General features: G+C 31.9%; 4 protein-coding genes and 1 long non-coding RNA gene across 5 annotated transcripts in view; 4 read left to right on the top strand and 1 right to left on the bottom strand.

Moving 5' to 3' along the window:
• Positions 1–272: 272 nt before the first annotated feature.
• Positions 273–771, top strand: LOC139103622 (delta-myrmicitoxin-Mri1a-like). Its single transcript, XM_070658477.1, has 2 exons — positions 273–488; positions 631–771. Exons 1-2 carry the CDS (start codon positions 273–275, stop codon positions 664–666), a joined length of 252 nt encoding a protein of 83 aa, XP_070514578.1. The 3' UTR covers positions 667–771.
• A 664-nt stretch (positions 772–1,435) lies between these two features.
• LOC139103620 (delta-myrmicitoxin-Mri1a-like) lies at positions 1,436–1,997 on the top strand. Its single transcript, XM_070658475.1, has 2 exons — positions 1,436–1,703; positions 1,819–1,997. Exons 1-2 carry the CDS (start codon positions 1,452–1,454, stop codon positions 1,852–1,854), a joined length of 288 nt encoding a protein of 95 aa, XP_070514576.1. The 5' UTR covers positions 1,436–1,451; the 3' UTR covers positions 1,855–1,997.
• A 789-nt stretch (positions 1,998–2,786) lies between these two features.
• On the bottom strand, positions 2,787–3,724 carry LOC139103627 (uncharacterized). Its single transcript, XR_011545923.1, has 2 exons — positions 3,372–3,724; positions 2,787–3,061 (listed from the first exon to the last, which is right to left on the bottom strand). It is a non-coding gene; the product is annotated as an uncharacterized lncRNA (long non-coding RNA).
• A 61-nt stretch (positions 3,725–3,785) lies between these two features.
• LOC139103621 (U3-myrmicitoxin-Tb1a-like) lies at positions 3,786–5,712 on the top strand. The gene is made up of 3 exons (XM_070658476.1): positions 3,786–4,029; positions 4,259–5,421; positions 5,563–5,712. Exons 1-2 carry the CDS (start codon positions 3,814–3,816, stop codon positions 4,307–4,309), a joined length of 267 nt encoding a protein of 88 aa, XP_070514577.1. The 5' UTR covers positions 3,786–3,813; the 3' UTR covers positions 4,310–5,421; positions 5,563–5,712.
• A 2,971-nt stretch (positions 5,713–8,683) lies between these two features.
• LOC139103616 (octopamine receptor beta-1R) overlaps positions 8,684–14,427 on the top strand; it is a 28,987-nt gene continuing 23,243 nt past the window's right edge. Inside the window, exon 1 of the mRNA XM_070658469.1 lies at positions 8,684–14,306. Within this exon, the coding sequence (XP_070514570.1) occupies positions 13,713–14,306 (594 nt within the window). The 5' untranslated portion in view covers positions 8,684–13,712. The remainder of the gene's footprint in view (positions 14,307–14,427) is intronic.

The following is a 14,427-nucleotide window of genomic DNA, read 5'->3' as shown; positions in this document are numbered from 1 at the left end:
ATTGCATTCACTAATGCATAAAATAACTAAAGCAACTTTAATACTTCTCAAGATCTCACAATCAAACTATTAACATTTGATTAAAAAAAAACTGTGAACAAAATATTCAATATCGTACAATTTTATTTATAATAAAATTTTTTTCTAATCTTTAATTACCCATCGTAATTTCTTATCTGAATAAAAGTATGACGTATATGTTTTCTCGTGATAATGAAATAATTTGCAAGGTATAAAACAAGAATAAAGTGAAAGACAGTTAGAATACAACAATGACAGCGCCGAAATTTCTGTTCATCACAGTGCTTGTAATAAGTCTAGGTAGCTCATTGACATGGGCCAATCCTTCAGCCAAACCTAATCCTGCCGCTGAAGCTGCAGCCGAACCTAATGCAGAAGCGGAGGCTGAAGCCGAAGCTGTAGCTGCAGCTATGGCCGAAGCGTTCGCTGAAGCTCTAGCTGAAGCTAATCCTGGCATACCTCTTTTGGTAAACTTAATTATTAATTACACAATTTTTAATTGGCATAAACAAGTTTAAATTTTTAATCGGCATATACGATTACTCCTCTACTAAGTATTCAAATTAATATCTGTTATTAAGACACTTTCAATATTTTTTATTTTTTTAGAAGGAATATCTTGAGCACTGGGCTAAAAAGGGATAAAGATACAGATAATTTACAGCAAAGAATCATATTTTAATATGATTTATATTCCAGCGTAAATAATTATGTTTGTACTGTATTATTAAATAAATGTAACAACTATGCCTATCAAAATTGTTGACATTTTATCTTACATATGCGTTGTTAAAAAAATGTGTAGTTAAGTAATTTTGTTACATAAAATTTTTTACGTTAAACGTAACAAGTAAATTATAACCAAGATGATCGTATCTCTTTTACTGAGAGTTCAAAAATACCTTGACAACAGTGACAAATATTTTAAGCAATAGAAAAAATTCTTACATTGCAGTTCTATAAGATACAGTTCTTAAAATTAAGTTATATTTAAATTATAATAATTAATACAATGATCTCATATGTAATTATTAATTCATAATTTTACTAAAAAACAGTGTCCGTTAATTAATATTCCGGCCGCCTGAATCAATTTTATTTTAAATAATTTTAAAATTACGTGTCAAGTCATAAACATATTTTTTAAGGACGCTTTCCATCGCATATAAAAACTAGTTTTATCAATAATAAAATTATATCTTATTTTTAACTGCTCGTCATAACTTCTTATCCGAAATAAATATTCCCTGATAGAAAAGAACTAATTTTGATTTCGTATTACATTCTGGATATATTATATTCCACGACTGGACGTATTATTATCAGAAAATATTCCGATAAAAATTTGTAAAAAGTAATTCCAAGTAATAATCGGTTAGTCGTGAGGTATATAAAGTAAGTAAAATAAAAAACATGAGTACAACGCAACAATGACTCATTTAAAATTTTTTACTATTGCGGTAATTGTAGTAGCTTTAAGTGACTCGTTGACGTGGGCTAATTCTTTAGCCAAAGCTGATCCTGTCGCTGAAGCTGCAGCTGAACCTAATGCAGAAGCGGAAGCGGAAGCTGAAGCCGAAGCCGCAGCCGTAGCTGTAGCTGAAGCTTTAGCCGAAGGGTTTGCCGAAGCTCTAGCTGAAGCTAACCCTGGCACGCCTAATATACCTACAATACCTCTTTTGGTAAATTTAATTATTAATAATACAATTTTAAATCGGCATAAACGATTATTTTTGTACTAAGTATTCAAATTAATATCTGTTATTAAGACACTTTCAATATTTTTTAATTTTTTAGAAGGAATATCTTGAATATTGGGCTAAAAAGGGATAAAGATAGAGATAATTTACAGGAAACAATCATACTTTAATATGTATTTCATTGTATTATAAATAATTATGTTTATACTGAATAAATAAATAAATGTAATAACTATACGTAACAAAATTGTCAACATAGTATCCTACGTATATTTAAAAGATGTGTATGTAAGTAATTTTATGTTTAATTATAAAGATACTTCTGTTACAAATTTAATTTTAGATGTTACGTAGAATATTTAACTTTAAACATATCAAGTAAATTATAATCAAGATAAACGTTTCTCTTATAAAGAGAACCCGAAAATACCTCGACTACAGTTCTTAAAATACAATTATAATTAAATTATAATAATTAATACAATAATCTCATATGTAACTGTTAATTCATAATTTTATTAAAAAACAGTATCCGTCAATTAACATTCACGTCGATTTAATCAATTTTATTTTAATTAATCTTAAAAACACGTGTCAAGTCATAAACTTATTGTTGAAGGACGCTTTCTATCGTATATAAAAGTTAGCTTTATCTTTAATAAATTTATGTATGTTTTTTTTTACTGTTCGTCATAATTTCTTATCCGAATCCCGTATTTTCTCGTAATAATCGAATAGTCGTAAGACATGAAAAACTAATATGTGATACGAAATCAAAATGCAATAACAAAAATTTTTTAATTTTTAACTATCGTGGTTAGTGGTAATTATAATTCGCTGTAAGCAATTTGCTGAAATAATTCGTAATTAAGAACCGTAGTTGTAACAAATTCAATTATAAGTTGAATAAATGTAAGTACCTACATATGTTAAGGTAAAGTAAAATACGTATAAAGTAAAAATAAATTTTATATTTTTACAAACTATATTCAGAAGTGAGTCACTTCTGTATTGAAAGTCACTTTTTTTTTTAATTTTAGAACAGATCTATTTTATATTCAAAAATCAAGCTTATAGTGTCGTTTTTTATTAAACATAAAATTATTTAATTACACATTCGTTACATATTATAAATATATAATAAACTGTTAATAATGTAAATCACATTTGTAAATCACATTTATTTAATTAGTTGTATAATAATAAACACAAGTATTAATAGTATATCGCACAAATACTGAAGAAGAATGATTATTTTGACTTTCTTAAATTTTTTATTTACTTCAACCTAATTTTTTTGTCAACCAGTGGTGAATAAACGGTAAAGTCACAATGGCGGCCTAAACAAAGAGAAAAAAATGTATAATCTTTAATAACAGATTTCAATTATACATCTAATATTTCTGATAAATTAACTTAATTACTTAAAAATACTAATTAAATTAATATTCAACTAGTTAAAAATCTTTTTTTAATACTAAAACACAGTAATTACACGCATGAAAACTGTCTCATTATGTATATTCACTTAAGAACTTGTCTAAGTACATATATTACTGTCCAATTGTTGCCAAGTTAAATCGTCAGAATATGAAAGTAAATTTATGTTAAAATTCATTAAACTGTATAACTTACTATTATTCAACTTACCAAAATAGGCAGACCAGCTTCAGCTTCGGCTTCGGCTACAGCTTCCGGTGCAGCTTCAGCTGCGGGGAGAGGCAGAGGGTTGGCTATAGGACTAGCCCATGTTAATGAGCCGCTTAGACCTACTATAATTACCGTGATAGTCAAAAAGTTGAAATTCTTCATTGTTACGCTTCGACAATATCGTATCACATTTCTGGTGCTTTATACCCTGCGACTAGCGAATTGATACCAGAAAATATACGATTTCGATAAAAATTTATGGTATGCAGTTAAAATTCACATATATATTTTATTACTAAAATTAAAACTAAAATTTCATAAAAAAATGTTGTTTGATAACACGTCAAAACTTTAAATCTGAATATTAGACTTTTAAATAATAATCAGCTAATCGAGAAGTATATAAAGCAAGTAAAAAATAAAACATTAGTACAACGCAACAATGATTCTTTTTAAATTTTTGACTATTGCGGTAATTGTAGTAGCCCTAAGTGGCTCATTAACATGGGCTAGTCCTATAGCCAAAGCGGACCCTGCCGCCGAAGCTGCACCTGAAGCAGAGGCTGAAGCCGAAGCTGCGGCCGAAGCTGTAGCTGAAGCTTTGGCCGAGGGATTTGCTGAAGCTGTAGCTGAAGCTAATCCTGGCCTGCCACTTTTGGTAAACTTAATTATTAATTTAAATTACTGTTAAATTATTAAAAAAAAAATTTGTACATTATTTTTAATTATTTTTTTATTTAATTATAAAGAAAAACTATTTTTTTAAATATATTATTAAATTAAAATTATATTAAAGGTTTTTAATTGGCATAAACGATTATTTCTGTATTAAGTACACAAATTTATATCTATTTTTAAGATTCTTTCAATATTTTTTCTTCTTTTAGGCGGGCATGATGGCCTTACCATTTATTCAGCACGCTATAACTAAGGGATAAAGAAACAGATAATTAAAAAAAATTAAACATACTTAATACTTTTACACTGTAAATAATTACTTATGTTATAATATGTGAATAAATAAGCGTAACAATTATATGCATAAATCTGTCTTTTTCGTAAGTCTAATTTTAGATGTTACATAAAGTTCTTCACAAATCTTCAGATAACTGTACGCAATTCTCATTATATTTAGTACATACTCTCGAATGTGATTTATAAAAAAAAAAGCAAAAAATTGCTAGATTTCTAACATCTATTATCATTAATTTTATTAACGCTTAAAAGAAAAATATCCATACACTTTTGATTGTAATATCACTGTTCTACGTGATTACAAGCTCTCAAAATATTTGTAATCAAATACGGTATACACGTTTTAATTTTAATTCGTTTCTTTACTTCAATAGGTAATCTTATATATAACTGTTAATATATAATTTTATAATTTTATTAAAAAACAGTATCCGTCAATCAGATCGACTTAACCAATTTTATTTTAAATAATCTTAAAAACACGTATCAAGTCATGAACATATTGTTGAAGGACGTTTTCTATCGCATATAAAAACTAGTTTTATCAGAAATAAAATTATATCTTATTTATAACTGTTCGGCATAACTTCTTATCCGAATTACATATTCCCTGGTAACAAACAACTAAATTTGACTTCGTTTTACATTCTTACTATTTTATATCCCACGACTAGCTTAGTATTACCAAAAAATATTCCGAAAAGAATATAATAAGTAGTTAAAATGAACATTTTTATTTTATTAATAACATTTTAACTTAAACATTTCATAAAAAATCTACTTTAATAACACGATAATATTTATTATCTGATCGTAACATTTGCAAGAAATAATCGGCTAGCCGTGAAGTAGGTATATAAAGCAAATAAAATGAAAAACATGAGTACAACGCAACAATGTCTTTTTTTAAATTTTTGACTATTGCGGTAATTGTAGTAGCCCTAAGTGGCTCATTAACATGGGCGAGTCCTTTAGCCAAAGCTGATCCGGACGCAGAAGCTGCACCTGCAGCCTATGCTGAAGCACAAACTCTGCCTCCGTGGATTAGGTTTGGTTAAGTTAGTTTACTCTTTTGGTAAATATAATTATTAATTATACAATATTAAATCAACATATATAATTTTTTCTGTACTAATATTATATTAATAACGATTGCTTCTGTATTAAATACACAAATTTATATGTATTAAAATTTTTTCTATATTTTTTTTTTTAGGCGTGCATAATGATTTTATTATTTAAAGGTTTTAACTAAAAAATAAAGAGACAGATAATTTAAATAAAATAATCATACTTATTAATATTCTTGCACTGTACTATAAATAATTAATTATGTTGTAAGGTATGAATATATAAGTGAAACAACTATGAGTATATATCTTTCTTTTTTTCCAAGTTTAATTTTAGATGTTATATTAAATATCTCGCAAGCCCTTAGACAACTGTACTCAACTCTCATTTTACTTGGTGCATGCTGTCAAATGTAATTCGTAAATAAATAAAAAAATAAACTGCTTCCTAATAATAGTCAGCTAGTCGTGAAGTGTGTATTATAACAAAAAAAGTAATGGTTAAAACAAAAGTAGAGCAGAATAATAGTAATAGTTCTTAAATTTTTTACTATATGTATATCTCCAAAACAAGATAAAAAAAAATGATGGTGCTATATCACATGTATGTCATATTTTAACTTTGTATTATATCGTTGGTGGAATATAATTTGTAGCTTACGACAAATTTATTATTAAAAAATCTCACTCTGAGATGGACGAAAAGATTCAGCGAACAAAAGATAAAATCAATTTCCGTGATACGGAATACGGACACGGCACGTGTCACCACCAGTTCAGAACCCTACTGTGAAAAGTGGACAGTATCGGAAAAACGACAGTATTTTAACTGGACAGTCACACACACAATTGAACGACAGATAACGAATGTAAAGTACGACGCGAGGTTTCCAAATCAGATTATATCTCGCATCTTTAGAACGATAGTCGAAAATATTAGTTCTTCAAAATAAAGCTTTCTGTTTGTTGCATTTCGAAATAATCAATTGCATAGTAGATACTTAACTTCGTAGAAGAAATTATTTAAGTTAAAAAAAAAAAAGAAAATTAATAGTTCGTTCCCTGAATGACATTCAAAAATCCCGAAAAGAAGCGAGTCTTAGTCTTGATATATAAGTCGAATATTTGTCACAGATAACGCTTATGACATATAATTTCGTGTAAAGCTCTTTCGTAGTTACTTGGCGTGCGTAGTTCGAAAGGATCGAGAAAACTTCTCGCCTACTACCGTCGTGGAAATTAGATCGGAACTTCTTACTTACTACGCAGATGTAAGTTCCTTGCGGAGGGCAAAAAGTTAGAGCGAAGTGGCAATTCGAGAAGTCGGTGTAATCTTCGATCAAAGTAAAACCACGCTTATCTCTTTTCACTCATAAATAACTTCTTTTTTTTTTTTTTTTTTTACTGCAATTGTTTGTGTATGAATGAATTAATTCGAATCGCCATTCCCATCGATTTATTGGAACTAAATTTGTATATTAAATGCCTTATAAAATTTAAACGAATTTCAATACGAGGGGGACCTTGAAGAGGCACACGAAACTGGCTCACTCGTCGTTGCGTGCAGTCTCTCCTGCTTTTCGCGTGATCGCTGCCTTTCGAGTAGCGCGCGCCCTCGAGGAGGAAGCGATACCCTCGTACAAGCGATTTCGAGAAAACGAGAGCGTGTAGTTACAGCAAAATCGCGCGCGAATGCGAAGGGAAACACGTGCGCGGCCTCGGTGCTTTCGCGCGAAGGCCGCTTGTTATTACGTGCCCCGCGAGCCGATCGATCTCACGCATACCAAGTTGAACAGTAGTATGTAAGAAGAAATTTCTCTCTCTCCTTTTGTCTCTCCCTCTCTCTCTCTCTGTCTTTCTTTCTCTTTTTCTTATATTTTTTAATTTATAATACAATATATTACGCGTAACGCTTGCTAACTAAAATTAAAAAAATTTTTCGTTTATTATATGTATACTTAATATATAAAATATAACACACTATGACTCGTGACAGTATTTGATTTCATATACGACAATTTTTTTAAGTATTAATATCGCTGCGACTTTGCAATTTCTTTTTTAAGCAATCAATTCGGTATGATATATGTACGTTCCATATTGATGAGAGAGAAACGTTTTATTAATGCGCCGCTGAATATTTTATACATTTCTTTTCGCCTTTAAATTCACAAATAAACATGACATAGAACCTTTGTTTCCAGCACCTTTTTATTTGCAGTACACGATGCGAGAGAGTTGCGAAATACGGCATCGATTGTGACAGAATTGTTAGCAAGCCGTGTGCAGTTATTGAGATAAATTAGTATAATACGCCACTAAGGTTGCGGCAATAAAACGTCGTTTCTTTTCTCGGGATCTCGGATCAAGGTTTCCTCAATCGTCATGCTCCTGCGCGTTAACTATTCAAGTAATTTACCGCAAGAAATTTAACTTTTTATGTCAAGCTTTTACGAACAACACTCCCCGCCTCTTTCGCTTTGTGAGAGACCGAACTCTTTATCCGCGCGCACTATAATTATTTATATCTGGAACTGCCAAAGGCGGCTTCGCTGGCTGTTCGTTCGCGACAAAAATAAAACTCATATGCTATTTCTTAGCAAATTGCCCACTTTTCATATTATAATTAGCGGCTGCGCCCTTCTCGTATTCCCACGTTATATCGTGCATGCAAATATTTGCACGGCGCAAAGACAATGCATCTCTATGCATATCCGAGCCCGAGCATCCGGATACGCGACCTTATATCATCCGAACAATAGAACCCCGTCCGGGGAAATCGTTAGTAAACGCGAAACAATAGGATGCGTTCGTTTTACCTGCGCTTCCCTACGCTTTTCTATAATTCAATCCATTAATCAAGACTAAATTGTAATCAAAAAAAAAAAAAAAAAAGGCAAAGAAAGAAAAAAAGAAAATGTATTTAAAGCATATGCACATATGTATACACGTGATAAAAAAAAAGTTTTGAATACTCATGAAGAAGATTAATAAGAGATGTTATTAATTCACTTTACATTATATTACATCATATTACGTTACTTTGTACATTTTCACGTGAAGTTTCATATAATATTAAATAACCTCGAATGCTGGTCCAACTCAAATGTTGAACCCACGCTTCCATAAACGCATTATTATAGAGTTGCAATTTCATACGTTAAATTAATTTTTACGTAAAGCGTTTCATATTATATTTTACATTTCGTTCGTCTACGTGATATTTTTTTCTTTTTCTTTCCTTTTTTTTTTCTTTTTCGTTTTTACCTTATTCGGCTAAATACCGGTATTTGAGATTCAACGGCGGTCCCTTTCTCTAATGCGTCGGAGTACACGATGGAGAGCAACACGCGAGAAAGCAAGAGAGGGCTAAAGAGAAACAAAGAGGAGAGAGAACGACAGAGTTTCGAGGGGGAGAAACGCGGCGCCGTGGTGAACGTCGCGACGCTCAGTCTACCGGCGTCGTCCGAACATGTACGATCCGTCAAGGTGTTACTACTCGCCACCGCTCAAAATCGCCGTCGCCGCCGTCGACGACGACGATAACGGGGACGACGACGGTCTCGTCGCGACCTTGGCCGCCAAAGATCGATCCGTCATGCCGCGGATTCGAGCGGAACACCGGTATCCTAGGGCCAGCCCTACCGACGCTCCATTAATTAACAGTGCGGTTTAAACAACGAAAAAGTGCGGCCGCGAAATTAATCTTAGCCCTATTGTTTACGAAAGATTGCAGAGACGTATACTCAGGCTGTTCAAGCAGGCATTTAAATTTCATTGAAACTTAAAACGATCGTGAGCGCGGAGACTCACGGCTATTTAAATCTATAATGAAATACTGAAAATGTGAGGAATAATCGTTCAGAAGGGGTGGGTTCGTGCAAATCATTCAGTAATTCGTTAACGGGAGCGAAAGAACCTTCATTGCTCGTGCTCACCGTTTCTAAAATAATTTGAAGCGAATTGATCCTGTTACTTGATTGATAATTTTCGTCGAATTTATTTATAAACCACCTTTCCGCACGGAGATGGTTTGAAAGAACTGCAACGAAGGAGCTTGCGTTTCCGGTAGCGTCCTTGGATGCAGTTACCCGGAGCAACGTCTAGACATCCAGACGCGCCTTTAATTTCTTCGAATCTTTAAAATAGATAGTGCGGAGAGACGAATAAAATAGCAAGTGGTTATCTATTGGTTCCTTTTGTCATTTCAAGGTTGTGAATTCATTGACGGGTGCTTTTTCGGACGCAGAAGCGTCGAAATAAATTTAATCTTTGTACATCGCAATTTTATAAAATTATATATTTCCTATACTGCATATAGATAATTTTCTTTTTTTAATATTTTAATACTTTGAAAAGATACTTTATAAATAAATTTTTTTTTCTTTTTTATCTTTATATATTTCATCCTTTATTTCTTAATTTGTGTCTTTCATGTCTTTAAATTTGTAAAAATGTCTTTCAGATAGTGCAAGAGCAAATTCTCGAATTTCACATACGTAAAACGTGTTGGCCATGTTTCAATCGTCATTCCTATTTACGTTTAGACGAATTGGCACTCAAACTGACAACTTCGCATTTCAATATTACAGATGTACAGGCTCTCGGTGTCATTTAATCTGGTTGTAAACCGGAAACCACACCGACATTTCCATTATTTATTCTTTGAAAATTAATTTTGTTCTCTTGACATTTCTATTTTTTTTTTTACCCGGTTTTTTTCAGATCAAGATTTATTTAAAATGTTTGACATATATAAAGTGCAGAAAAATAAATTCTCCCTTTCTTTATAGATCTAGATGTTATTTAAAATCATTTACGCCCACAATTTGTAACTAATAATTCCTCGAAATAATTAATACAGTTCATATTTTGCAAAATATAAATTATCTGCAGAAAACAAACAAATTTTAAATAATTAAAAATAAATTCCATGATAAATAATTTATAACTCAAAATTACAAAAGTATTCTCCGTTTTCGCATTTTAATACGTAAAAATAATTTATTTCAAAATGTGGTCTGACATTTTGTAATAGAATTTCTCACAGAAACAAAACGTAAATTCTCCAGGGAAAAACGTATTCGCATCGATTGAATCGTCGGCGACATATGTCGACACTTTTTGAATTTTAATTTCGAGCGAGAAAGAGAAAGGGAAAAGAGCTTCATTGACACATTGACGCGTAAAGTGCGAATGTATGTCGATCTTTCAGAATTTTATTTGCTTCCACGCTCTCTTGGGCACCGAGTGTGGAGGACAAAGAAATCAATTCGTCAATTGAGAGGTTAACTTATTGTCGCTGAACATATCGAGTGGATCAAGTAGAAAATATTGCAAGAAAATTATAACAATCGCCATTAGAAATAAACAAAAATGGCAATGTAACATTTTAAAAACAAAAGTAGACGACAAAATATGTTTCACCTAAAGAAAAAATAAAATCAGAACTTTTTTTTTAATAATAAAGCATAAAATTAAGAATCTTAAATGTTTAGTAGAAAAATAAAATTAAAATTTCAACAAATAAAATAAATTTTAAAAAGTCAAAAGTTATCTTTTATCAATTTTGTACGTACAGTTTTTTTTTTAATAAAACCGCTAAAGTACTGTTAATTCTTTCAATCGTTTTATTATTAACGATGAAAATAATACTGATTCTGATTTTATTTATGTGTGTATGTGCACCTATACTCATATCACGTTTTTTTCTTTTTTTTTTTGTAAGCATGAAAGTAAAAGCTATTGGATGCTCGTGCAGCAGGCTACTTTACATGTAATCTCATATCACGTAATTGCTAATGGAATGGCTAGAGCCATCTTTATGAATATTACAGAATGTAAATCCAGGCCTCACTTGAACTTGTTCTATTGTCAACTTCTCTTTACCCTGACCCCCTCTCGGTTGCTTTACCGTCCGCATTTTTATCATTCAGAGAAGGCTAAACATCCGAGAAGGCAACCGTTATTAATATTTAACATTTAATAAAAAAATACATTTTCCTAGAATTTGCTCCAAAAAATAAATAACTCTCGGTAAGAAAACGGAGCCCAATTACCTATGAAACCTACCATTTCAGAGTTTCGTATTACGGGAAATCTCACGATACTTTAACATTTCTTTATCATTAAAACTCGTACATATTCACGCGCAAATTTTACAGGCATTATCGATCTCTTAGATTATAAAATTTATTAATTTCAGAATTTTGAAACGTATATTTTTCAGGTGAATCTTCGTGTTATTGTATAAAAATATAAAATAAATCCGTGTATTATTTTAAACTACGAGCGTGGAGTAAGAGAAAAATATTTTTCTTGCAACTTTTTTAAAATTCACTTCTTGCCAGTGACAACTTTTAACCAAAAAATTTTACAAGTTTACGTAATGATAAGGTGGTTCACAAAGATGCAACTTGAAAAGCCCGCATTAAAACAAATTACATATACTTGTATTCCTGTTTTATATTCCAAACTTTAGCTCTCAAAATAAGTGTAGTCTTCTACACCTGTTATACATATTGCACACATTCGCGTATCGTATGTTATTAAAATTTCAGAAAGTACCGCCGTGACGTAATATCTTTACTAACAGAGACGAGATGTAAATTCGCTGCCGTGCTGTTTATAAAATTAAAATGAGACTCTATTCTTTCTTTTTCCTTCGAATTAATACGGTATCTTAATTTTCTCAAGATTGTGAAGAATAAAAAGGCTTGATTTTCAGGAAAACAATATTATTATTTACCAATTATTATTTGCACGCATATTAATTAAAAGTAGAAGCATTATCCAGCTTATATTAATTTCTTTCTGATATAAAAAAATGTTTAAATTATTAACGACACATTACAAATAATTTATTGTTATCGTGGCTGTACCGCTAAGATACGGTCGCAACTACGATCATGCGATTACGATAAATCGAGCTTCCGAAATTGCAGCAATTACCCAGGGATTCCCTTCCTAGTAGTTTCGCTCAAGTTATCTTTCCGATACTGGAGAGGAAGTTTCTCGCGAGGAAAGTTGTGCTGATAGATCGATGTCTGCGCTAATTTCGGCTATAAATGTTAATGAACTGTCGGCAGTTGGAAACTGTCGCTTTCCGAATTTAATTCGATATTAAATGTTAAATATTAATTGATCAACTAAATAATTGAAAAAATTGAATTATCAATTTTGAATTCAAATAAAAACTAATGACAAAAAAAGCAAAACAATTTTTTTTTTTTAATTGGATCGAAAATCAGCACAATGCGTCAACAAAAGCGAGATTAATGTGAAATTCTGTCGCTATTGTCTGGATATGCGCCGGTAATATTACATTCATGCATTTGGAAACGTCAATACCTGATTCGTCAAACCCTTGCTAAAAGAAGCTGGAAGACCCTAAATTATACACATGTATAATCACATGAATATAAAACGTAGCGGTTCCAAGAAAGCGAAGGAGAAATCGTTGATGAGACGTTTCACGTGGCTCGTCGTTAATAATACAGTCAGATATATTTACAGATAATACACTCGTGGCCGTAAGAGATATAATACATAACGAGTCAGTACGATTGTAATTTCGATGTACGCCATCGCGATCGTAACTGGGTGATGAAAGAAAAGTTTTCATAAAGAAAAAAAAAAAAAAAAACTGGCATTATATCCGAACATAACAGAATTCATTATCTGATTTTGCCCTCCTTACAGGCATTGTGATAACATCTGCGTTCTTTTGACATTATTTTATTTCATTAAAATGTATCGAAAGAATAATTAAAAGATAATTTAAAAAATAATGACAGCTTAACAAAAATATTATTTACTTTCTACCGAAACTTATAAATTTGTCGATGTAATGTATATTTTATTTGTTCATTTATATTAAATTAATTTAAATTAGTTAATATTTCTCCATTTAAAAACAGAGAACGCTAATTATCAAACGAACAAACGATGAACGATCAAATTTACTAAGGATAAAAATTGCTCACGAACAATACAAGAATTTTAGAAAGATTTACTTTAAATATAAATATGAAATAATTTAACATTACCATTTCTAATGGATGTAATTGACAATTATTATGGAAAGTGATTGTGATAAGTGGGGACATCGGACTACAGTGGATAGTCGACAATTAGAAAATGACATCTCGGTGTGTACGAAATGGCGAATTAAGTTACTGCGAAGATAAGATTAATCGCCCGTGATCCAGAGGAGATAATAAAAATGGACAAATACGTCGACGGATATTTATCGATAAATAAACGTTAAACGTAATACCGCGACTTTCGGTCTGGGATGGAAGTCAGTGAGTTATCGGATGAGGAGGTCTACCGCTCAATTAATTTTACAAGTCTGGAGAGCGTTCCCGATTTTCAAAGCAGTCCGAGCAGCATCGATAAATCAAGGAACATTACTCTGATCGTTCTTAAGGGCGTCATAATGATCAGCATCATCGTCACCGCTTTATTAGGCAATGCTCTCGTGATCGCCAGCGTGAGAAGACACCGAAAGCTACGAGTGCCAACTAATCGCTATGTAGTTTCCTTAGCAATGGCGGATCTTTTAGTCGCGGTGTGCGCTATGACGTTCAATGCTTCCGCTGAGCTTTCCGGGGGCAAATGGCTATTGGGGAATATCATGTGCGACGTGTGGAATTCGATGGACGTTTATTTCAGCACCGCGAGCATTCTCCATCTTTGCTGTATCAGTGTCGATAGGTATTACGCGATAGTCAGACCGCTAGAGTACCCGGCCATTATGAGGACTGTAATCGTTACTGCCATGCTGAGTAGTGCTTGGACCCTGCCAGCTCTGATTAGTTTTATACCTATCTTCATGGGGTGGTACACCACGCAACAGCATCTGGACTTTCGTCGGAAAAATCCGCAGGTAGATTCACAACGACGCTTTGATTAATTAAAAGACACGCGGGATTGAAAGTTCTCAAGGTTCCCACGGGTACATAATATTTGAAATTATTGTAAATTAATTTTTCAACTTTAGAACGCAA

Source organism: Cardiocondyla obscurior, linkage group LG06, assembly GCF_019399895.1.
Source record: "Cardiocondyla obscurior isolate alpha-2009 linkage group LG06, Cobs3.1, whole genome shotgun sequence".
In the NCBI taxonomy this organism is placed as follows: domain Eukaryota; kingdom Metazoa; phylum Arthropoda; class Insecta; order Hymenoptera; family Formicidae; genus Cardiocondyla; species Cardiocondyla obscurior.
This window is presented reverse-complemented; position numbering and strand designations above follow the sequence as displayed.

Excerpts from the sequence above, each read along its gene's own strand:
- LOC139103621 (XM_070658476.1), top strand. The coding sequence starts at position 3,814 with ATGATTCTTTTTAAATTTTTGACTATTGCGGTAATTGTAGTAGCCCTA. Across the intron at positions 4,030-4,258 it reads ATCCTGGCCTGCCACTTTTG|GCGGGCATGATGGCCTTACC; the intron begins GTAAACTTAATT and ends TTCTTCTTTTAG.
- LOC139103622 (XM_070658477.1), top strand. The coding sequence starts at position 273 with ATGACAGCGCCGAAATTTCTGTTCATCACAGTGCTTGTAATAAGTCTA. Across the intron at positions 489-630 it reads ATCCTGGCATACCTCTTTTG|AAGGAATATCTTGAGCACTG; the intron begins GTAAACTTAATT and ends TTATTTTTTTAG.
- LOC139103620 (XM_070658475.1), top strand. The coding sequence starts at position 1,452 with ATGACTCATTTAAAATTTTTTACTATTGCGGTAATTGTAGTAGCTTTA. Across the intron at positions 1,704-1,818 it reads TACCTACAATACCTCTTTTG|AAGGAATATCTTGAATATTG; the intron begins GTAAATTTAATT and ends TTAATTTTTTAG.